Genomic DNA, 26,614 nt, shown 5'->3' with positions numbered 1-26,614 from the left:
TATATCTTATATTTTATCTATTTCAGAACAATTTTGTCAATGTTAACCAAGCCAACATTGATATACCTAATTAATACTGCGAAACAGCTTTGAACTGCAGTTAAACTTAAATTGATATCTACCATAATAGAAAAAAAAACCCAGACCATTTCAGAGGAATTTAGTCCCCCTTTTTATACTTAAAATCTTTTTATTTGTTTGTCTTTCGACTTTTGATTGTATCTTCCTGTTGTATCTGGTTGCGGTAGTTTTTCTTTGTATTAGAGTATTATAGATTTATAATTCACTTTATCCTGGTTACAACGTTCATTTCGTTGATAGTTGTTCGCTCTGGAAAATGTTTGTAAAGCCAGTAAACCATGACTAGAGTATTGTTACCGCATAATTGGACAAGAGTATTAAGTGGCGTTTTAACCACAAAAGTGAATGAGCTAATTGGCATTACTTTACTCGAGGCGAAATTAAACAAGGTACCGAGTGCTTAATAAGGTGTTTCGTTCCCTAACCATGCTTGTTTACATTTTATCTTTAAGTTTTACCCTAATGATGATTTTGTTACTGTGCTCAATTAAAAAAAATAGCATGTCAATAACGTCTAATTGTCAGACGATATAGTTCTTTATCATTATTTAGAGGGTATATTTGTGCACTTGGTCTACACACATTTATGAATGAGTCTGAGTTGCATATTTAAACAAGATTAGTTTTCAGTTAGTTGCTATAATTTATTCTTGAAGTTATTTGGAGAAGTATGTTTTACAATATTTGTTTTAAATTGGTTTCCCTTCATTGAAATACAAATTAAAATGGAATAAATTAACGTGTTCAAATGTTTGTTTATTTTAAATATGTGTACACAGCGTGTTAAGAAAAAACAAAACTACATGTAAATAGCGTTTTAACATGTCTTAACAAGTCATCTGTCGAGTACGTAAAGAAGCAATATTAATTGTTTCATTTAAAAAACTTGAACTGGTATTGTATAGCCATCATGTTCTCGTTCTGTATGTTAAATGTATTTGTCATCATATATATATATATATTTATCATATATGTATCTACAGTTAGATAGCTTACTATAATTCTAACTGTATAGATCGTTTGTATTTCCATCTTTATTTGCTTGCAAATTTCTATGATCTGTAGTATTGTACATTGCGTCGTCATACTTCCTGGCCCCTAATGTAGAGTCATAAACGATATCACTAGATGAATCTCTGTCATCTTTTTTTAAAACTTGATTTAATATATCATATTCACCTTCTCTGATGTCATCTCTGTCGTAGGTATTAGATTTTATTTTCTTTGTTTTGCTCACTTCTGCATATATATTTAAGTTGTTCTCGGATTCATCTTTGATTTCATTAACTGTACCGAGGTTTCCATTATGTAATGAAGAAACAACTTCCATCAAAACTAGGGAGTTGATTTTATTCTCATTAGAATCCCATGGCAACTCATAGTTTGCAGTTGCAATACCTTGTGCTTTTTGTAGATCGATGTTATTATTGTTTCGATTATTGTTTTTAACTTTTGATGTATATGTAGGTGCCTCGTCGTTACATCTAGATCGCCTTAAAATATAATATTAATAGAAATTAACCAAATAACCAAATAATAAATAAAGAAAAATAAATAAAGAAAATGGCTTGGAAGGACGATGTGTTCACATTGGGTTTTGTTTTCGTAAAACGAAGTATGCCTTCGTCTAGAGATGAAACATTTAGTATAAAACCTGTAATTCATGAGAGTAAAAGCTCTAGCTCTAGCCCCAGATTATGTATATTTACACCTTGTTTGAATACAATCTTTATCCCCTTAAGTCGTGAAAGTATCACATCTCATATTAAAAAGAATGATGAGATAATTAAAGAATGAAATTTACAAGCATCTTGCAATAAATAAATCAAATACCTAAAAAAGTACACAACTGTAAGCAACGCACCAACTACTACAATAATCACGGCAGCAACAACACCAATAATGAGCCCTAGAGAAAAAAAATGTTTACATGTTTGTATTTATTAAATCACACACACACACACACACACACACACACACACACACACACACACAATATGGAATGAGTGCATTGGATTGGAAAATCTGTTTTACTTTATTTATCTATTTCAAAATCAAATCTTTCCGTAATTTGTGGCTTTGCCAATAGCAATGAAGGGCGGTAGTATTAGTATTTTGGACAATTTACTTAGTTTATAACAACATCGCTATGTTTTTTTATATCTTTGACATTAGCAACAAAGTGAATTTACAAAGCATCTTATAGCACGCACTGTACGTCTACGTCATTTCTGACAGATTCATATATAAGAACATCTACAGTTATAGGACATCGCTAACGCTTTGCCTTTTTTAAATTTAAGAACGGTAGCTAAAATGTAAAAAAAAAAAACGTGAACATAAATAACAATTAAGAAAAAATGCTAGAGTGTTTTGATATAAAGATAATGGGGAATGAAGCCATTTGAAGTAGAAAGAAGGTTTTGCAATCTAAGAGCTTCATATGTCAGATACAATGTATTACATGAGAAACGTTCCGTATTTTTCTAATCAAATAATTAAATAAAATTGTTAGTTGCCAGTTGTCATCTGGTCTTTGAGTTCAACATTCCTCTTAATTCTTAACTTTTAGTTTTCTATTGGATTTAGATTTCAGTCTTTTGGTGGATGGTTCGATGTACGATTTCTTTGCTAATTTATATGGACATATGTTTAGTCATAAATAGTTTACTTACAACCAATTAAAAATTTCATAAATATTGTTTATAATGCCACCCGTGTAACTAAAGCCAAGACAGGATTTTACAGTACAAGCACGTCTAAAATACAAGATCGATTGTACATGGGGAGATTGGGAATTGGGAATAAAGGTGTTTAAAAAGAGGGATAGGGATTTGCGATTTCATCTGTTAGACTTTTAGTCTGTCTAGGGGTCTAGGGGATATCGTGAATATACTATGAGGTATGGGGAATTCACTGTTAGGGATGGGCGTTGGACGGTATTTGGTAACAATAGGAAATTTACATCGTGCGAGGGCATACCGTAAACAAACATTCAAATTGTCCATTTGTTTGTAGGCAGTCAGCTGTTGAAAAGAAACTTGTTTAGTCTTGTGTTACTTGTTTGGTTAAGAATCTGTGTTTGTTTACCTGTTTGAGGTAGCTTCTTAATAGTTTTATCAAATGAGGGGAAATGACTAACTGCAAAAACGATATAATAATATAAATTATTGTCTTAATTATATGAAAAAAAGATTAAAAATCAATACACTGTACCTCAAGTTATATTATATTTTACAATATATCAATGCCACTGTTGCATGTCTTCAATATATACAGGAAAAACAAAAACGTAGCCCTATGGTGCCTTGCAATAAGCATGATCAGCTGTTTTTTTGTGGGGTTTGTGCCAAATATTTTTCAGTATACACATTTATTTTGTTCTATTGTCATTATATGTATGATAGATATATTATAGTTTGTTCGTCGACAAAATGCAAATGAAATAATGATAACAATAATAAAATAAAATGAATGAACGATATCTTATAAAGTTTCAATACATTCACCATTTGTTACTTCTTTTTCAAGTGCAGTGACATTTGTTGTATCGTTTGTTTGTAGACTTCTGACAGTCGAAGATAAAAAATATTCTTCTGTAGTGTGATGATTTGAAAATGCCTTCGTGGTAAGAATTTCAAATCGTTTAGTGATTGTTGAGGGAAATGGAGGTATATATGAATCAACTGCATTCTTTGTCGAGAGTTGTTTCAAACTACTTCTACTGTCAACTTCCTCTGTTGTATGGATCACTGAAGTCGCTTCAATGTCTGCAAAACACGTTTTGTTTTGTAAATAGATGTGCTTATGATCATGACAGATGTTATCTTGGCACTTAACTTAAAGAAACTACACTGACCGTTGGATATTTGTTGGAATAAATAAAGAGTAATTTGATTAACATAACGCATTTGTCTTATTATCGCCAATTATGACTCAAGCTTCTTATCCTAATGCACAATATCCTAAACTAAATCATCCGAAACTGAAAACTCGTAATTAATCGCCTCAAAATCTGGACTTTTGTTACTGGTCAATTTTGCATGCAAATGGACTCGTAGCTCTTATTATAATTTAACGTGCTTCAAAGCTCTTTAGAAAACAGCCATGGGAAAAAAGTGATAAACATATGACTAACTTTCCGTGCAACACAAAGAATACATACGTCTATATACAAATACGAAGAAAGCAGTCCTGTTAGAATCAAAATAAATCATTAATAAATCAGTAGAAGATGACAATAAACCAGTACAAAAAACTGTTTTAAACCAGTTCTCCGTTCGCATCAAAATTTGATAGCCACGCTTAGTCACAGATTGTAATGAAAATTTGAATACATATTGAAAATAGATTCAAATGAAGAAGAACAAACAAATGAGAAAAGACGAATTGTTGTCTTGGTAACGTGAAATTTTACGCTTTACAAAAGGTAATTTTAATGCATCAATTTAACTGATTTATATGAGCTTGTATCTCAGGCTAACATAAAAACCAAGTATAATTTTGTCTTCTCTTTAGATCTGCTGAAAACCTATTCCTATGGCATTATTTTCCTAATGCAAAACAAGACTTAAAATGGCTATATTTTTTATCAAATGTAAAATATGTAATATATGTTTTGAAGTACACAATTGCTCTTCTATGCGATAGGTTTCATGATGGGGAAAATACATATGTGTGCTAAATATCCTCAGAAAAATTGTACTTTGACCTATTTTTGTATCCTCTAGTTGAACATGTTGTGCATCTGAAGAAAAAATAACTGATGAACTTATTTTGAACAAAATTTGGGATTTTAGTTGTGCTTTACATTTAACTATTTAAAACGTAATAAATACAGTAAAAAATCCTAAAATTAATCCCATTTGGTAACTATAAATATAAATAACAAATACACAAATAAAAAAAAAATACACTATAAACCACTTATACTTATAAAAAATTAAATGTTTATGTTACAATTTTACTGATACGCATACAAAAACAATTCTTATAACCCTTATAAAGTCTTTCATCTTCATGTCAGATATTAGGGGCACGTACTGAAGGAAGGCAATAGGTTAAAAAAATATCTTAAAACATTTGTATTCAATTGCTCCATAGCTTAATGTAGTGATAAAATATATTTTTTTTGCCTAAAAATGATTAAATGCAAACTTCGTTTTCCCATATTAAAACAATAAATTCAATAAATAACATTTTCCCTAGTTGACATATCATAGATTTTGTTGTAATAATGTCTGTTATGACTGGCTGAACATCTGTGCAGTATGTGCCATTCATGGTTACTTGCCTGTTCTACATGCAAATCCATGTAATCTGGAACCGCAGTCTTCGCTTATATTCAATGTTGAATAAGCATCATTATGGCAGATAACGTAGGAGCATTTCCCAACTTTGGATAAACTCTGTTCGTCTAAAGATAACAAAATGATTTTGAAAAATGGATATACTGAATATGTCAAAGAGACAAGAATCCCAACAAGATGAAAAAAAAAATGTCAGGTCTAGGCCAACCAGGGGTCTTCAATTAACAACAGAAAACCTCACGGTGTTAGACACTGCAGTCGTTGCCAAAGCAACACTATATATAAGCGTAGAGAAATTGTCGCCTCTATATTCGTCAGATACATAAAGTTACCCGGAGTTGGCGTGATCAACACCCCTCATTTTAAAACTGGTCTCAGTGTAAAAACAGTTATACAACTAAAGAGTAATCAAGGGAACCAAGATTATAGCGGTAATCAAAGGAATGCAATCCAGGGACATAGACCAGACATGGAAAACAGACATACACAACAAATAACATAAAGTAACTACAATCATACAAAGTAACAAAAGCAAATGAGCAACTCGGGCCCCACTAAAGACTGGGAGCATGGACCAGGTGCAACGGTAGAGTAAGCGTCCTCTGATTTTCTAGAAACACCCGCCGAGTTGCTCATAAAAAGTCAAGTCCGGGGGAGACAAACGAGTAAAGGAAAACTATGACCCGTTGAATAAATCAGTTTTCATGGTGCAGATGGATACACCATAACAATCCATTAGCTCACGATGACGACCACAAAACCTCAGCAGTGATGACCCCAATCCTGCAGCAACACATTCAACATTAAATATTCCTAATGATAAACAGGGACTACTCGCAGTTTATAGACATGTCAGTTCCAGACCAGTTAACGTTTAAACGTTTTATACAAAAACATTTGCCCTCATCGTATGTAAATACCGAAACAATGAGAAAATCGAATCAATTGTTTTTTTGGTAAACACCATATGCTGGCGACAATGAGAGTCGCAATATATTAAAGGATAATAAACAATACGAAATTAAACAAAATCCCTTTTGTCGTAAATTGTTATATCTAGTTTACTATTATTGATATAAAAACTGGGGTCCAGAAAGGATTTATTATCGATATTTGCTTTAATAAAAGAAAGCTATGCAAGATATAAATCTTTGGTATAAATATTGAAGTTGTCGTTGTTAAGAGCCAAAATATCGTCCAGATATCCGGAGGTATTAATTTTTTCTACCAAATGTTGTTTTGAAGGGTTTTTGTTTATTCTAGCCATAAATTGTGGTTCGTAACAAAACAGAAATAAGAGGTGCACATCATAACATCATGATTGTTTTTAGGTATTAACTGTTGCTTTCATGGGTTTAACATATGTTTTGAATTTCTGTTTGGAATGCTTGTTTGTTGTTAATTTGTTGTTTTTCATTTTGTTGCAGCCAGTACTGTAACTAACAAAACATTCGATTTGCATATATACAATGTTTTGTTTAGGTTATGCAGCGTACATCTAATTGTGTATAAATCCATTTGTAAACTGTATTACCTGCTTCCTGTGGAAGAGAATTCCGCCATAATCGTTTAATTGCAGTCCATGCTGTTGAACCTACAGACAGCTTTTCACATATCGCTGTGACATTCGACAAAATGTCTCCGTTAAAACAGTATTGTAAAGCATCATTCTGTGATAAAGTCCTATCATATCCGTCATTTTTATCTTCCTTATCTGTACAGAGAAAACAAATATCAATACTTATTCAATCTGACGACACGTCACTTGAAAATAAGTACTCTTGAAATCTTACTACTACAACATTGTACAGTCTAGCACAGAACTTGTTTTAATCGAATTATCATAAATAATCTTGAAAACAAAATTAAACGCCATGATTAAAACAAACCAGAACGTGATGACAAATTGGGCAACGATACTATGTAGTCAGTTTAGGCAATGGTACAGGAACATTTATTTCAAAGAATGGATATTTAAGTACCAGTCTATATAAAATTCAGACACTGTAATTAGTAGAGGTGATTCATGGTATAGAAAGACTCACCAAACAATTGATGTTTTTGGTTAACATTTGCTATTTTTTTTATATAATGATACTCGTTTTTGTATTTTGATCTACTTTTTCGGGAAAACTATACATTTATCTGCCACTAAAATCACCAAATCAATTATAATAACTACTGCAAAGTGTTAAATTCATACAGAAACTTTACAATTTTTATCTTCACCGCACAAAAATCACATGAAATACTAAGACTAGTTTTGGGTCTACAATTGTTTCTAAGTACAGATTCAATTGAAATTGATAAGTGTTTAACATGCACAAGACTGCTATATAAAATATTACTATCTAATAAAATATTTATAATATATTATATAATATATCATGTATTTATAATATATTTATAATAATATTATATTTTTAATATAGTTAATATCTAATATATATTAATATTAATATCAAACTTTCGACCTCCGGTAGAATTAGATTCAAAGGAAAATTAATCATTGTTAAAGATCGATTTGCAATGATTAAGATCATTTAGTGGGCCATAAATACCATCATGCTATAGCGCAATCCCCGTATATCAATCTATGCAACCTGCAATATCGTAAATTGGTATTTGACTGGTTTAGTTTTTGAAAGTAAACAATACCTTTAGCAGACAGGAAAGGTGACACAAATACAAATTGAGACATAAAACGCTTATAGTTAAAAGAAAATAATGATAGTCTTGCGACAAGCTGGATCTGCAAAATGTACCACCAAATGTTCCTCTATCAAAACGACTAAGTTCTATATTCATATCTGTTAAAGAAGGTTTCCAGTCCTACTACGACACTTGTAACTCCCGTAGTGGTATTAAGTCAATGTGGATCCTTCTGGAAAACCTAACTTTATGATTATTATTAGAATTGTGCTCCTCTGTTTGCTATCCTATTATTCCACTCTTATTAGGATGATGTTTTAGCTGATCTGATCCAAAAAATGGAACATCATTTATCTAGATCTTTCAATCTCAGTTTCCGCTATATAGAACACGTATAATCGTTAAATAATCCTACACCTACTTTTGAAGATTTTATAAATCGCATCTATCTACCCCAAAAAAACTTAAAATAAGGGATACTACAGACACTGTGAAGTCAGTCTTAATCTTGACCTACACTTACAGATAGATGGTAAAAGAAAACTTTTGACCCAACTTAACGACGAACGCAAAGATTTGTCATTTCGAAAATTAAATTTTCTTTCATCTGTGGCAATACCCCTACAGCACCTACGTATGGGATTTTCATATCACAACTCATACGTTATGCTAGAGCTTGCCGTAATTTTGCAGACTTTTTGTACCGCGCCAGACTTCTTACAATTAGGCTTCTGGAACAGAGTTATATTGCTACAAGATTGAAGTCATCACTACAGAAGTTTTATGGTCGTCATAATGACCTCACGGATCGTTACGGTGTATCTATCTACAACATGTAAACTGATTTGTTCATCGTTTCATAGTTTTCCTTTCCTCTTTCGTCTACCCCGGACTTGACTTTTTTATGAACAACTCGCAGAGTGTTTCTAGAAAAGCAGGGGATGCTTATCCTACCGGTACAACTACTCTCAGTTTTTAATTAAATTTTTAAGTTAATTTATGTTTTATGTTGTATTTGTCTGTTTTCCATGTCTAGTTTTTGTCCCTTGATAATATTCTTTTGATTTTCAATAAAATCTTGGTTCCCTCGATTACTTTTGCGATGTGTTTTTGAATAAAATATTTGGTCCGAAAATAGTCGCAAATACTACATACAAATATTATCACATTTACAGTCAGAAATTGTCGCATACCTATACACACATAGTAATGTGTATATTCAAAACAAGTCTACGTGTAGAAAGTTACTTTATTGATCAGATTAAAGATATCATACCGATAAAGGTGTACTGAAATTATTATTTGATCAGGTTTTTAAAATGATTTAATTCTTAGTAACGTCAAAACATGCACAATAACATGTGCATTGATAAAATCGTATTGTAAATATGTTGTAGTTAGGACAATTATCTCTAGACAAAACAATTTACATGACTCACATATTTTATAGCTTAAGTCATATATTTTGCAAAATTAAGTCAACTCCAACAATTGCATACATACTTGTCCGAAAAGCGTCTTAAGTTACCCGCAATGCATTCTAATTACTAAAAAATATAGTATCTTAACCAGACAAAAACCAATTTAACGATATCGCAGGTTGGATTGTATATGGTGTAACGGATTCGCCACTTAAAGCGAGATTAAATTATGTGCTTCGTTATGTTACTCAATACAAATTTTACAAGAACTTCTTTTGGTGCAGTTGTCGTCATATTTAGTAGTTAACAAGGATTATTCATGTATATTAAATGAAAGTGTCAGTAATTCATTTATTGAAGATGGATTGGAAAGATCCCCTGATGAGCAAAATATTCAAGACTTCGACAAAAAATATGATTTGTTAATCGTTTTTGGTGGATTGTAACGTCCGATTGAATCATTAATGTTCAAAATAAGAAATATCCATCACTCTAGTATCACATCAAAAGTAATGAGTATCATCTACAATAGAAGAATAATAGTGAACCTTGTCGAATCATCCACTTCAGTTTTTAGCAAATTAAATATCATGAATATCTCTTACCACAAACTACCATATGCTTGGAAAGACAGTCGGCAGTTGTTTGAAGTGGACCATTTTCAGTGCAATTGACGATTACTCCAATACAACTTGCAGTGTCTTTCTGCTTATTTGCAGAAATCTCCATAACTTAAGAATAAAAAAAGTCATTTCACGCATTTTAATCCAAATAATATGTTATTTCTCATTTGAACTAGAACCGAAAATTGTTCATCTTACTAATGTAATAATATGGAGAGATTTATCCGTTAAAATGTTTTAAGTAAATTTACCGAGTATAGAATTGCTTGGTTTAGTATAGTACGAATATACACAGTAGTTTTGGTTCCAAGTATTTAAAAACATATTATCTACTTCTTTTTTTCAATTGTGGAAATTTAAGAGGAACAGTTACGGTTTCAAAGTAAAGGTTTCTAAAAATAGCGTAGTTCTCAAAAGAGAAAAAAAGAATGTTACCTTTCAATGTGAACAAATTCGAATGTACAAGAACTTTTGAATTCATGCAGGTAATATTGATACGTGGGAGTTCGTAAGATATTTGATCCAGACAAAAACATATATGTGTCTGTAGAAAAAATGCAAACAAGTTTATTAATAATAATTGAAACAAAAACAAACAATAATTGGTATGAGTTGATGTTTCAAAATATATTAAAAATACAGAAAGTATTCTGATCAAAATATAATATAAAGGAAACCCCCTCTTCAAATATATTTTTACGATGCAAAAACTTCAAATTGAATGAACTCATTTCTAAGCATCGGACAATGATTAGTTGGAATCTTTCCCGTTGCATGCGTAGGACAATAATTTTCTTTCTTCACGCACATTTACATCTGAGGCCTAATTTCTTATTTAAATTGTGTTACAGTGATTGAGCGACTATTTGAAATGTTAAGATAAAATGTTCAGACATAGTAGTGTTTCTTTGAACCCTAATACTTTAACTTGTTTTCGATTTTTAATAACAGTCAACTTATATTACAAATATATATACCAATTTTAAGGCATAACACTGAATTAAATACATACATAATTGTTGAATCCAATATGTGGAGTTTGGCAGTTTGCTAAACATGATTCAACTGTATTTGATATGTTCCCTTGAATCTGTCCTAGTGTAAAACAACCTGAAAAAATTCTGCGTTAAAAATTAAATCATTGGGATTATCAAGTAAACGATCAATTATTACTATTATTTTTAAAAAGACAGTTTTGAGTTCAAGAATAATATACCCACGTGCATGTTTTAATCTTTTTAGATCAAAACTGTAAAAACTATACGTCCTTTCGTCAACTAGGGGAACGCTAAGGACTTACCACTGGCGCAATAAATGGAAATGATAACACTAATAAAAAATACAATATGCACTTACATAATTCCGGTAAATATTACCAAAAGTTAGCAGCAGTTGTCAGACTTCGGGGACAGCATTTATGTACCGCATGCGCCCTTTACGCATTTCCTCATTTTCATTCCGAACAGATTTCATCTCATTCATAATTTTATTTTTGACATGAATTAAAACATGTTTTCCAATTCTGATACCGTATTTAACATATAAAAGGACAAAGTAAAGTCAAATATATGTCTATTAGACCCTCTTTATTTAATGAATTTCAACTATGTTGTAATGAAAAGCAGTGCAATAAATAATACTACCTTTACAAATAATGTCAAAAAGTATGCATTTTTTGCATGCATGCACAAAGTTATATACCAGACAATTATAGAAGTAGATGCAGGACAGGGTGCATGCTAAAAATTATGATTGTTTTTGGTTGGTCGGAAGAGGTATATGTTACAGCGCTAGCGTTAACGAACCAAAGTCGTTTACATCCAATATTCGTATTATTTCTTTATTTTAATTTTAAAAAATACGAAAGAAAACACACAGAAGTATTTCTGTAAATAAAGGGAGTGGCTGAAGTTAGATTTTAAGTAGACATTACTTATTTTTACAGGTTATTGGGACGACTTACTGTCTGTTACTAGAAAATTTATTCAATCTAATTATTCAATATAAGGGAATCAAGATATACCATCAAAGATGCGATTTTTAGCATTGTCCCAGTTAATGAAAGGTTTTCGTTTGAGTCTTTGTATCAATATTTCGTATTTAAAGATAAAAATGGCAAAAACTGCTAGAAGCAGACATCTACATGATTTTTGTGTCCTTTATCGCAAATTTATTGGATTTTATTCGAAGTAAGATATCACTGTCTCTCTACTGAAAGAAATATCAATCACACTGGATAAATACGTTAATCATCTTTGTTTGTGCCGTGAGAAGATGAAGAAGACAAATTACATTTTAAAAAGTCTGGGTTACTTCAGTGTCGTTAAAAAAAACATAACCTAAGTGTATGCAGCTAGATCGTATATTTTTAATATACTGAAACATTTATGAGGTTTTTATCATTAACAGTCCGAAATTTATCCATTTAATATATCGCCTAGAAGTTGAAATAAAAGAGCTTTCCATAGCGGCTTCGTCTGTCTCATGTTTAAACATACTTCTGGTATTTGAAACCACAGGTCCCCTCAAGTGTCTTTATGATAGAAGAGACGATTTAGATGTCTAAATTATAGTTAACATTAAAATAAAAAAAAAAAACAGCTTTTCCTGGATACAAGCTTTACATCTCACAAGTAATGAATATGTTAGAGGATGCTTTATCAATAACAAAATTCATCATATTATAGACATTTGCACTGAAATCCACAATTCATTACATTGACCTAAAAATGCAGTACTTGTATGGTATATGGGGATGGGAAATAGAGGTGTGTTTGGTATGGGAATTTTCGATATGGAGGATGGGGAAATTAATTTAAATTAATTCATTAATATGAACATATTTTTCAAATTCAAATAAAAATGACAGCTAAATGTTGAAAAACTTAAATATATAAAACTCAATTTGATAATGTAAATATTCGAATAGTAATATGCAAAAGGGATTCTATGGTGTGGGGATTTTTCAACGGGGAATGGGAAAATATTTAAAATATACCAAAGTATAAACAAAAACAATCACAGATCATTACATAGGCCATCTTTTTTGCAAGAAAAATCACCTTAAATGGTTGAATTGATGAAAGTATAAATTTCGACATTTTTTGTTGAAAAAGGTTATACTGGAAATAATGGATAATCCAATAAAAAATATAACAAATATCATGATTTCAACTGAAAGCCATGGTAATGGGGCTATTCTGGATTGATTATTTGTATTGATACTTTTTAATAGTCCAGCAAAAAAAATAAAGAGGAGGGTTTTATTTTATTCGACTTTTAAATCTTACCGTAAAACAATCAAATAAACTTCTATCTCAACACATTGATTTATGAAATAGACGTACTGAGGTACCCTAAAATCATCAAAAAGTATCCATGGTGAGTGTAAGGTTAAACTGTCTGTAATCTTGGAAAAAGCTCAAAGTATGGGCTGAGACATTACAATTTTATCTTAAACAACATTCAATGATGACTTTATAAGACCTTATACGTACATTAATACTATTGTTAAAACAATCTCAGTGTAACTTGGTCAGAAAACATGTTAATATTAAAAATATTAGACTAGAGAAGAAAAATAATAAATAAAGAATTGCATATTTTTCTTTCTCAATCAGATATTGGTAAACACTTTTTTTTACAAATTGGGCAATGGAATGAGTGAATTAATTGTTTGAAAGCTTTTCACGATAAAAAAAAATTCAGATTTAGAAATCTTTAAGATCACAGTTGTGTTATTTTTCAAAACTTTGTTCATTTCTGTTGGTGGTAGTTTATTTTATTTAAAATAATGAAAACTTAATTAACTTCAAAAACGTGCTTTTTGACGTGTTATATATAATTACCGACAAACCTAATACATGACTCTAAATTTTTATGATTATTTTATACGTTGCAGTAATTGCCAAAAGGCAAACACCTAAATTATGAAAGTAGACATATATTTAAGTAGCCAAAGAATTATAGCCTCATAAATTCATTAAGGGCAAGGGGGTACAGTGTTTCTTTATGTGGCCAATGGACCAATGGATGTTAGTAATTTGGTAGAAACTTTCTATCCAGACTTGTGCAGTATTCGTTCGTATTTTTTGGCGTAGTTTCTTGTTAAACACACAACCCGATCGTCATCCTCTACATTGAGATAAAATAAAAGAAAAAAAAAAGGTTGTTGTCAACAATTTTGTGCTTATATAACGTGGCAGAGGAACAAGTGTTGTACAGTGTAATGATATAATTTAAACCTATTTGATTCAAATAATATTTTGTCCAGTATAACGAGAAAAGAATAAGGCAGCAGTAAAAGCCTGTGAAAGCCAACTGCTGATTTAGATATTTCCCAAGTACTTAAAAGTGAAAGTTGTACATGTACATACAACCGACAAAACAATGTTATATTTGGCTTTGTCTGAAAGTAGCATAATATAATTGTCATAAATATCGTACAGTGTTTAAGAACATTTTTAATTGATGCAAGAGTAAGCAGGGGAACCACAGTTATAGCGGTAATCAAAAGAATGCAATACAGGGACAAAGACCAGACATTCACAACAAAATACATAAAGTAACTAAAATCATACATTCAAAGTAACAAAAGCAAATGAGCAACTCGTACTCCACTGAAAACTGGGAGCATGGACCAGATGCACCGGTAGGGTAAGCTACCTCTGATTTTCTAGAAACACCCGCCGAGTTGTTCAAGTATCTCATATATGGACTAACAAAGGAGACGTTGATTTTTTAAAATCATATTTGACAGATAATTTACTGTCTATCCGTTCTTTTTTGAAACCACGTGAATTGAGAAGTTATCACTCTTATTGGGTCATGATTCACAGTATTTGAGTCTGTTGTAAAAAATCTTACATACCTATAATAGTTCAAATTCTAATACATGTAATAACATAAAAAAGATGGACCACATTAGAACGATTAACTGTGAGAAGAACAGCCAAAATGTTTAGCCTTTAGAAAGTAAATTTTGATTTGAAAATTCTGGATATGAATATGAAATTAAAATTTGTTTTTAAAATACAGTCCTGCAATTATTGTGACGAAAATAAGAATAAGCAAATTTAAATTGAAATTTCTGCCATCGTTGGCAAACAGAAAAGTAGATATGGCCGTTTTTTTCGTCATGATCAACAATAAGACTCCCTGGTGTAATAATTAGTTTTAAGTTGTGTTCGCGTGAAAAATATATCAGTTCATTAACATTAACGCTGTGGCCATTTTGCAAAATTACAAAGTGACTAGATTTATTTAGTTCCGTTCTTGGTTAATGCTCCCAGTTTTTAGTGTAGTCCGAGTTGCTCATTTATGTATGTTACTTTTTATGTATTATTATAGTTATTTTATCTCCCATTTTGTGTTCGTCTGTTTTCCATGCTTGGTATTTGTCCCTGGCCTACATTCTTTTGATTTCCGCTAAATTCTTGGTTCCCTAAGTATCTCTTTGGAATTTTAATGACAACATTAGTCGCCATGACAAACCGTAGCCTTTCGTTCAGAATTTCAACATTTCCTAACTCAATTCATTTAAATGTACTAGCACACAAAGTAGGTTGTTAAAAAGTACTTAGTCCTAACTTTTTGTCGCTTTCAGTCCAATTGCCTCTTCATTTGTGTGCGGTGTGCACACGAATATCTTACCTCAAACTGTGTTTGATTAAAGAAAGGTCAAGACATATTGTGTCTGAAAGCAAAGTCAAACTTCCATCCATTGATTCTTGAAAGGAACAATAACAAATAACAAGTATATACATTTTAGGTTCATCATCTCATATAATGTTTACAGTTCCATTAAAACAGATCATGTTTAATATTTCAAATGATCTATAGACAAGATAGAATATTTACTGGATCAATAACACATTGCATTTTGTTTAAGGTATTCAGCTAATCAGGATTAACGAAACGTCCACATCACTAATCCTAAAACTTATTTTTTTGCATTTTACAGTTCAAAATTTTATATCGTGTATTACATCCATGTTAATCAATACCATCCTGAAAACAACGTCTCATTAAAAAAAATCATAAAATCATAAAACTCTTGGATCTTAACGGTGTATCCATTTGCGCCATGAGAACCAATTTGTTCAACGTAGTTTTCTTTTCGTCTTTCGTCTACCCCGGACTTAACATTTTATGAGCAGCTCGGCGGGTGTTTCTAGAAAGGCAGAGGTCTCTTACTCTACCGCTGTACCTGGTCCATGTTCCGTGTTTTTAGTAGAGTCAGAGTTGCTTATTTACTTTTGTCGCTTTGTACGTATTTTCTCTTTGCTATTTTATGTTCTTTGTCCTTGGATTACGTTGTTTGATTTCTCCGTTGTCTTGATTACTTTACCAAACCAACAGCCGTCAAAGAGGGTTTTCTGGAAAATCTTAATGCTATATCATTATATGAATACGATAGCATCAAGATCTATGATTATTCAATTCCTTATACTATTTCCAGTGCACATGTCGTGGACGTGTATACTACAAACGGTCGGCATTCCAGTTGGAACTAACTGTGATCCGCTATTCCCTGACTAATGCCCTCACTCTCATGAGGCTGACTTGATAGCTACTATGATCCAAAAGAAGAATGGTTTACTCAGATACTTGGTCTTACCTTCCGCTATATTGAGGACGTCTTAAAAAAAATTCAAGTTTTGGGGATTTTATACATCGCATCTACCCCAAAGATCTTGAAATAAAAGACTTTACAAACACTTTGAAGTTCGCCACATATCTTGATCTACACTTTTAAATTTTCATTTCATATTATGAGCTATCTTAATATCTGTGGCATCATTTCTTTAGCACCTGCTTATTCAGTTTTTAAATCGCAACTTATTGGTTATGCCAGAGCTTGCCGTCACTCGTGGACTTTTGTACCGTGTTAGACGTCTTACCTTTAGGCTTCAGGAACAGGCTTATGCTCAAGATTGAAGAAATCACTGCAGCAGTCATGAATTCGATGATTAATAGGGTGTACATGTATCAATCTGGACCATGAAAACTAATTTGTTCAACATAGTTTTCCTTTCCTCTTTCGTCAACCCCGGACTCATGGGCAAAACAAATTTTACTGGAGTCCGATTTGCTCATTTATTTTTGGGTTTTTTGTACGTGTAATTTTGGATATTTCATATTATATATTATATATTCGTTTATTGTGTCTTGTACATTCTTTTGATTTCCGATCGAATCTTAGTTCCCTTAATTATATATTTCACATTGTTATGTGCAGTAAGTGAAATGAAACTTTTAATTTTATCTAACGGCAAGGAAGGCATTATTTTGAAATACCATATAATTGGAATTTAAGGGTTCATAGACCCCAAGGAGTTTAAACATACCTTCAGATTTTACCCAAGAAGCAACCTTGTGTCCTTCTAACCATATCTTTCTTGGATATCCTGCTAAATACTTGCATGTTATATCCGCTTTTGTACTGACTAGATATCCACCCTTTTTGAAGCATCGACTTCGGGCCTCAGGCCAACTTACATTCAACGGAACAAGTGTAGCATTAACTACAATTATAGAATAATACGCATTTAACATGTGATCGAGCAACAAACTGAGAATTTAATAAAGCTCAATGCTTTTAGTTTTAACATTTAGTTATTACAATTTGCATGAGACAACAAATATTGCATTATCTGATAATAAACCCAAGAAATACAGAATAGTGTCAGATCATGTCAAATTTTATTTGTGAGAGCAGTGATACAAACTTATTAACCTTGACCAATTACAATCACAAGTTTTCGCACGAGGAAAAGGTTGTAAATGTTGAATTTTCCTTCAAACACATTTTAACGAAGGGAAAATATACTATAGCGTTCCTATAAGGTAAACCTTCGCCTGAAACAACATGCTTTTTCGAAACACCCGGTTGACAAATTGTTACCGCCACCTCTACTTCTATGACGTTTGCCTTAAAATGATTACGATGGTCATTCTTAGCAAACAAACACTTAATAAAACATTTTTTTTTATTGATATTAACGATAAAGATACATTGGAATGATACGCCGTATAGTGGTGAGAATAACATTAGCAGGAACAGTTTTACAGTTTGTTCTTTGCTGCCTATTTCTTGCCTTTCTGTACCATTTTCAAACCTTTTTAGGGAAACAAGGCTATTTTCTGTCCGCTTAACTTTGGCTCAACAGGAACAAAAATGTCAAACTATATCAAACAAAATTGCCACACTACTGTATGCGTATTTATTAGTGATGCTATATACAGACAATATAGTGTATGAATAATCTTCATAGTTATATTACAATCAGTTAATCAACAGAAGCAATTTATTTGAACTTCTATATTACATTAAAAATATTTGCATTTGTTATACATAAGTACTAAATCATTTCTATTAAGAACTTCTAAGAGTTTAAAATTTTGAGAACTGCCGTTCGCTAAATGGGTGTTAAAATATTATATTTTTCAAACGTTTGTTTGCGTCAGTAGAACAGTAGTTTTACCTTGTATGAGGTACAGAAATGTTAACAGTTTACAATATCTGCTTACAGATATTTGTAATCTCACAGGCTATTTAATATTTTAGTAGTCAAGTATTATTGTTGTTGATAAGAAAAAGGAAGTTTAGGAAGTTTCTTCAGTTATGAAGTTTATTATCAAGAAGCAGAGAGGTGATCATCTATGCACAAAAATTATGTTGGTCTAATTATCATGTCACACAAAACTATCATGCTTAATTCTATATGTCAAAGGGGTCATTTTCGTTCATTTAGAATTAATTTACGCAGATGGAGTAGTCTTTCTATCCTAAGTAGCCCTGGCCTACACATATTCAACATAGTCTCCTATGCAACTTTTAATACAGTACTTGTGACCAATTATTTTATTGTGATCTTACAATTAAGATTTTGGAACAAGGATATATTGGCAGAAGACTGGAGTCATCAGAATAAAAAGAAAAACATTCGACACCATAAACTCCTTGTTCGTTATATCGAAGCCCTTTTAAACGACAACATGACTGTTTTCCATGTCTGTTTTCCATGTCTGGTCTTTGTCCCTGGATTACATTCTTTTGATTACCGCTATAACCTTGGTTCCCTTGATTACTCTATGACACTATATTATGCACGAGAGTAAAATGAATATTCGGTAGCACGATCAAAGGAGATGAGTGCAAATTACCGATAAATACATGTGCTGAAGTTACAAATACACTGTATGTTAAACTCGCGGGTTTGATGATAATATAGTCAAAATAAAGTAAATAAGTAGACTGTTTTCATACCTTGGTTACTGCTATTATAAGCATCAACGTAATCAATTGTTGTTATGAAGATGAGCAAAATAGTTGATGTAAAATAAAAACCCATGCCTTAGCTTTTACTAATCATTACTTCCGGGTCTTTTTTATGAGATAACTTTTTGATAACAAGTTGCATTTTATCGCCAATTACAAAGGACAGGTAAATAAATTTAGTTAGAAAAGTTCGTCTTTAAAGAATGTATTTTGTCGTATTTAAGGCAATAACGTATAGAGACAATATGTGTTTTTGAATGGCAGTTGCATTCTTAAAACATTCATTGTTATAAGAATACAGAAATGTGTAAATGCATTGATAATATAATACACTAATTATCTATACATGTAGATACATATATATAGAAAAGATTATCATTCTGAAAATTTAGATGTACATCTTTCATAGAGAGATCGTGAATAATCACTGAAAAAAACAGGAAAATATTGAAGAGTAGTGATTGGTTATATGATATGCTGAACAATACATGAAAGTCAAATGAATACATATGACTGCGACAAAAGCATAAACTAAATCCACGTATCACTTCGTGATAATCGTAATCGTTGCAGATTGACCATGTTAGTATTTGCATTATTTTTGTTACTAGCCCTTTTTTGCGTTAAAAGTAGTTATTATTGATTTTAATAATAATAATAATAATAATAATAATAATAAAAATAATAATAATATTAATAATAATAATAAAAAAAAAACAAAAAACAAACAAACAAACAAACAAAAAATACAACAGAGCCCATCGACAACTAAACCTTATTCATTTTGTTCGCTAAACCTTCACTGTTTGTTTCGATAGCATTGCATATAATACAAAAAAAATCAATTACTATATTTTGATTTGATATTGGACAAAATAAAACTGTTTACATTGTCTTTTCCCACATAATTAATAAAATTACTGTGATAAACTATAAACAACACCAAATCAGATAGTTTTAGATATAGGTAATAGTTGAACATTCAGTTAGCGGAAACTGTGGTCAAGAGATTTGCCTGGCTTCTTCTTTTCGATAAGATCAGCCATAATATCAACCTTATATAAGTGAAGCGAGTAATGCAAGCACAATTAGTTCCCATTATAATTCCGACCGTCAATTGAGCAACTCCTCCACCTCATTAGACACAGGTGTTTATAAAAAATCCATTATTTTAACATCTTTGGTTAATTAAGTATAATGCTTCTGAGTCGGGATTCCAAGTTAGTATGGGGGAAATTGTATAAAGAGTTATGGAAAAAATTAAAATATACAAATAAATATACAAGAGAATTATAAGCTAATACTCATGGAAAGTTATGATTGATAAAGACTTATTCGATTACCTACTTACCACCTTTTTTCTGCCAAATCTTTATGATCATCTGAAAAAAGTCAGATAAAAACTACAAACGAGAATAATTGAATCTTCCGACGTAAAAAGCTTACTACCAAAACTTCGAACTTTTTTAAAGTTTTTGAAAAGAAGGCGAATATTTTTATCTACCTCTTATTTTAACTACCATTCTGTGTAAGAATCAGGCAATGGTTGGCACGTCATTCTTCTCAATGTGGTCTATTTTGCCTCAAATATATTCAATACATCTAGGAGACAACTGAAAAGCTATATAAATTTATCCTGTAACAAGTAATATGGGGTAGGCATTGCCTAAATCAGCGAGCAAAGTGAGCTTTACCATACGTGTATCGTTTGTGCGAGATTTGTAAAAATCATAAAGGACATAACAAAGGGTGGGGTCGACCCTTATGAAATTTTTGCCTCGCAAGTGTAATATTTTTATTTATATTTAAGCAGAATCTCTATCAACAGCCATTTCAGTTTTGGCCTGTCAGATCAATTTGTAGTAGGTGTAGGTATCGTATTAATTTTCCCATATACTTCTATAGTGAATACTTTTAGGATTTAAAAAAAAACAAATATGTAAATTGATTCAATAAAACTTTCACTTCTAAGGACATCTGAAACAAATAATTTCCCGCCAAGAAAATAGTCCTCGAAGATCGGACAGAAAAGTAGTCTTGAACTATAAATAGCTATTTTATTTAATTTCACTTTCGTTTTGCACTCATCAAACCAACCTTTTCAGTGGAACATTTTTATGTTATTATGTTAGATGTTCTTATTAAAGAGTTTGTCATCTTATAGTGTGATGTTTGCTCTATTTTATTAGTCATTGTTCATATATTTTGCCAAAACATTAGTTTGTAGAGAGTCAAAAAGAAAATGCACTATATTTTTATAGCATCCACGTTTTGACGTACATCCACTCAGGTATATACAATGCGATACTGGTACCAACAGGTATGAGATCACAATTATATCCAATTGACTTTTCATTTTATAGTTCCTTTTTAAGTGTGTTCTGCCTGATTTTTTTCTTTGCTGTCATAAATTTTATTGCTTAGTATTTACTGCAGAAATGTAGGGCAAGAATCAAATTTACAAGAGATTTTTTTCATACTGTAATTTTATGTGGAAGTTATAATTAGGTCCTATTATAGTTCTCCACGGATGGTGGGAATATTTTACACATATCATTTGATGTAAACAAAATTCAGACGTTGGCTGCCAATTCCAAACAAGAAAATGATTGCCTTTCCTATCTTAGAAAAGATTTATATTAAAGAGTTATATTTTTCCGAGGCGGGTTAGGTTCTTGACAACAGCAACAGTGGAGCAGTGGAGATTCACGTACAACAAATTAGAAAAGAAGAACAAAAAACTATCAGAAAAGATGAATTCATTTTTACTGAAACGTAATCTTAACCTATATTTTTTTATTTGTTTGATTGACGGAAATGATGAATTTTCTCCGTAAGGACAGTCACTTTTTGTTACTTCCGGGACATGACTTTTTTTTCGTTAGTATATTGGGGAACCTTAAGGGAAATAACGGTAGACCACACACCACTTCGCGGCGCTCGCTATTAATTATATATTTTTGAATGCTTATATAATGCTTATATAATGAAAAAGTGCGGGAAAATTTTACGGCCTTTTTTCCGTAGTGTATTTAAAGTAAACTTTACCTATCGATATCTTAAAAGGGAAAATTTTACAAACACTTTGATTGTTATTTCTGGAGGTTTAAGGGGATAAATACTTTGTTAATGCAAAAATATATATGTGTTTTTTTTTCTTCATGTGCCACATCTTAACACATTTCGACTGATTCTCAGACGAGGAAGTACTTTAATACAAATAATGCATTCATATGTACTTGTTTGTAGTTATATTCTATTTTTATATCGAAAGTTGGATGTTTCGAAAACTATAAGTTATATCAGATACATGTGTATTAATGTCACAACCTCTGTTTCTAAGGGGTTGATAGAAGTAAACCCTTACTCTAGGGTTCTATGCTTTATTGCTAATAAATGTCAATGCCCTGTAAAATACCGTTATATTCAATACACAGCACAAGATAAATAATATCATCTTGCACATAAAGAAAACATAAAAAAATAATCATGTGTGTGAATGTATATTTTAGTACACTTACATATTGTAGGAAAAATATAACAATTGAGTAAGTTTTATTTACGGCTTCATCAATCTGCTTGTGAAGCATAAACCAACTAGCTAAATGTGTAGTTTGACTCTGGGGTTTACTCCATATTCAAATGTAGCAAATTATGAGAAAATGGTAAATTTTCTAATCAAACATATTAAAAAGCAAAACAACAGCGTTAAAGCATAAGCGATTTAGTGCATACACTAAGCGTAAAAAAAGCAAAGCAAATACATAAGCAAAGCAAAAACTCAGGAATACAAAACACTCAGCTTACCTCACATATCGTGCAAGAGGCACATTTGTAAATGGTCACATGAATAGTAATAGTCCCCAGTACTACTATATTGTACCTGAAGTATTAAAAATCACTTATTGTATTTATAGTTTAAAACAATTACCACAGTGTGTGATCGATTTAGAGACTTTTACTTTCGAGCGGTCCACTCGAACTGTTAAATGAATCAATCATTCCTCACTGTTATTTAAGAATAGTAAAATATCATTACATATTTCTAGATCATTAACATGCATCTAGGAATGTTAAGGAAACTAACCTTAGTAATAGTTAAGTTGAAATCAGATGCGTATATAAGTTGAGTTGATAAGAATATAGGTTGATAGATTGGGATGAACATAAAAACCAAAATGTCCGTTCAGATACTTAGATACTTAGGTAAGAGTGTTTAAATGAAAAAAGAATTAACCCATGACAATTACCAACCAATAGATGACGAGAAAAGAAGTGCGTACTAATCAAGAATGAAAAAGAATATAGAAGATTACGACTATATTGCAATACAATCACCACTTCTCGAAAGCTCGTCTGTCAATCGGTCAAAGTCAAATAGTAAAACATAATACACATTCATACAAGTCAAATACTTTATTACACAATACATAAAATATTCATATAAAACAACATTGCAGACTATTACATTATGAGAGACCGATGAATTGGTGTTGCTAATAAAAAAACACTGAATATAATATTACCTTTTTCGGAAATATTGTTTTTGCCATTGAAAAACTGGAAAATAGTAAAGGTCGGTGATAGGTAATATGATATGCTGATTAATACTCGCGTTAGAAATCTAACAAACAGGCTTCTGGAACAAGGTTATGTTGCTACAAGATTGAAGTCATCACTACAGAAGTTTTATGGTCGTCATCATTAACTCGTGGGTCGTTATGGTGTATCCATCTGCACCATGAAAATTGACTTATTCAAAGGGTCTTGTTTTCCTTTCCTCTTTTGTTTACGCCGGACTTGACTTTTTATGAGCAAATCGGTAGCTGTTACTAGAAAAGCAGAGGATGCTTACCCTATCGGTGCATCTGGTCCATGCTCCCAGTTTTAGTGGAGTTCGAGTTGCTTATTTGCTTTTGTTACTTTGTATGTATGATTTTAGTTACTTTATGTTCTTTGTTGTGGATATCTGGTTTCCATTTCTGGTCTTTGTCCCTGGATTGCATTCTTTTGATTACCGCTATAACCTTGGTTTCCTTGATAACTCTTAGGAACAAAAATGAGCACATATGACTGCAACATAAGCATTAACCAAATCCATGTATCACTGAGTGATGAACGTTATCGTTGCATATTGACCGTGTTAGTATTTGCACATTTTCTGTTTTTACCACATTTTTGTGTTAAAGGTTCATGTTGTTATTATTGATTGAAATGATAAAAATAATAAAATAACACATACCAACAGAGCCCATCGAAGACAAAACCTTACTGATTTTTTGTCAAACCTTTACTGTCTGCTTCGATAACATTGCATATAATAATATATATATTTTTTAAATAATGTATAATGTATTCTATATTAGTTGAACTATTAAGATTTTCTTTTGAATATCTTGAATATTAGCCATTTAATGTACACACGGAAAAACTTACCCACTTTTATTTTTGCATAGGTCCTTGATAGTGTTTTGTTCTAGTAAAAGGTTAGATAATTACAATCAATATTAAATATAACAAATTACAATAGATCATGTTCCAACAATTGACTTTAAATCTATACATGGCATTACATACTATGAACTTTGCTTTTATTTAAACATGAACTGATTTGAAGTTCTATTTTCTTTGTTGAAATTTTAAAAATATAAAATGACTAAGAACATGAAACTTTAACCAATTCTACTATTACATCTTTCTAATATATGTAGACAGACGTGAACATGTTCGCATGTATTTGATAGCATTATGAATAAAATGAAACAAAAATACATTTGATTTATGTTTTTTCCTTCTCAAATAGTAAAAAAACAATGATCATTGTGATGATAAAGCAGATAACTATTGTAATTCCTGATCCCATGTCGGCTTGAAATGATAATGTAGATTCCTCCTGCACTGATACAGTTCTTTTTATTTCTGTAATCAGAAATTCTTATTGAGAATAAATGCCCGAAAAATAAGGATACACCATTAATAAACAAAAGTTTTGAATTAATTCTGTTCTGTATTGTATAGTAAAACATTTTAGATTCTGTACAACATGTTGCATTTATATTAAGAACAATTTACATTATCCTACGGTATTTCATGCCTTTTCTTACATATTACTTACTTAAAATGCTTCTGGGCCTTTGTACTTTTCCATAATCAAGATTAAATATTCTTCATTCAGTATCAATGTATTTTGGGCACTTACCCTACCGGTGCGCTTGATCCATGCTCCCAGGTTTTAATGGAGTCCGAGTTGCTTTGTATGTATAATTTTGGTTATTTTGTGTTCATTGTTGTGTTTGTCAGTTTTCCATGTCTTTTCCTTGTCTTTGGATTACATTCTTTTGATTTCCACTAGAAACCTGGTTCTCTTGTTTACTCTTTCATATGAATTTTATGCTAACAGCATGATCGGTGGAGTAAATAAATTATTATACCATCTGATATGTCAATCTTAATACGTGGTGATGTTTTATAAGGTGCAATGGTGAATAATTCTATTGATATTTCTACAAGTGTAATATAAAATGTCATAGTCAAGAGACATCTACTAAGCATTGGCAGGAGGAAAGATCTAAGTTTTGGACCAAAACTCCACAAATAGTTTAATCATAAATTAAACAACGAACACTGCTACTAGGTATACATTTCATCTTGTTCCAAAATTTGTTTCAAATAAACACAACTTCACAAAATAAGCTCACCTTGTATATATATTTTCACCTCTCTAGATATTAATTTCTCTCTGCCATAAGAATTACCAGCTTCACAATACACAGTTTGATTATGGTCAGCTTTATTCCCCGTATAATTCAATTTACTTGACGATATCAACTTAGTTTCTACCAGTTGTGGTGGTTGTTAAACAGCATCCCTGATGCTGACGTGATATTGCGTCCCCGATGTACCACTGTATCGTAGCAGCAGGACGACTTGCCTCTTTTTTACAAGTAATTTCTTGTACGTCTCCAATAATGTAATTCATTTATGTACGAAACCTTAAATCAGCAACTGCTTGTTTGATAGATTTAACTTTATGTTCGTTACAAAAATTTCAAACTTCACAATACAGAAGTTTGTTATAGTCAGCTTCTTTCCCTGTATACAATAGGTTAATACAGGATATAATGTCATTTCAATTTCCATGTGGTTGTTGGTGTGTAACTGCATCTTTGGTTACATTTTGATTCCCGATATAGCACTCTATCAAGGCAGCAGGATGACTTGCATCTGTTGTACAAGTTAATTCTT

At 31.4% G+C, this 26,614-nt stretch overlaps 1 protein-coding gene and 1 long non-coding RNA gene across 3 annotated transcripts; both read right to left on the bottom strand.

The window, feature by feature from the left end:
* Positions 1-804: 804 nt before the first annotated feature.
* Positions 805-19,473, bottom strand: LOC148598940 (uncharacterized). Of its 2 annotated transcripts, XM_088561279.1 has the most exons (11): positions 19,358-19,473; positions 17,436-17,612; positions 11,099-11,196; positions 10,522-10,630; positions 10,069-10,194; positions 6,925-7,104; positions 5,375-5,497; positions 3,591-3,851; positions 3,172-3,222; positions 1,915-1,990; positions 806-1,574 (listed from the first exon to the last, which is right to left on the bottom strand). In XM_088561279.1, the coding sequence occupies exons 1-11, from the start codon at positions 19,440-19,442 to the stop codon at positions 1,085-1,087; spliced, it is 1,776 nt and encodes a 591-aa protein (XP_088417405.1). In that variant the 5' UTR covers positions 19,443-19,473; the 3' UTR covers positions 806-1,084. The 2 variants fall into 2 exon arrangements, with proteins under 2 accessions (XP_088417406.1, XP_088417405.1); XM_088561280.1 differs by lacking the exon at positions 3,172-3,222 and having other exon boundaries at positions 805-1,574.
* Positions 19,474-20,639: 1,166 nt separating this feature from the next.
* Positions 20,640-25,083, bottom strand: LOC148598939 (uncharacterized). The gene is made up of 3 exons (XR_015918395.1): positions 24,806-25,083; positions 23,177-23,252; positions 20,640-20,751 (listed from the first exon to the last, which is right to left on the bottom strand). It is a non-coding gene; the product is annotated as an uncharacterized LOC148598939 (long non-coding RNA).
* Positions 25,084-26,614: the final 1,531 nt, after the last annotated feature.

Source organism: Perna viridis, chromosome 14 (assembly GCF_037379345.1).
Source record: "Perna viridis isolate PV_CMFRI_1.1 ecotype Kerala chromosome 14, ASM3737934v1, whole genome shotgun sequence".
NCBI lineage: Eukaryota > Metazoa > Mollusca > Bivalvia > Mytilida > Mytilidae > Perna > Perna viridis.
The sequence above is the reverse complement of the archived record's forward strand: the minus strand, read 5'-3'. Positions and strand labels throughout refer to the sequence as shown.

What these genes read in the sequence shown, in the direction of transcription:
- LOC148598940 (XM_088561279.1), bottom strand. Translation starts at nt 19,442, where the DNA reads ATGGGTTTTTATTTTACATCAACTATTTTGCTCATCTTCATAACAACA. An exon ending in CAAGCATATGGTAGTTTGTG is followed by an intron (nt 7,105 to 10,068) that starts GTAAGAGATATT and finishes TTCTCTGTACAG; the next exon opens with ATAAGGAAGATAAAAATGAC. An exon ending in TTCTCTTCCACAGGAAGCAG is followed by an intron (nt 5,498 to 6,924) that starts GTAATACAGTTT and finishes TGTTATCTTTAG; the next exon opens with ACGAACAGAGTTTATCCAAA.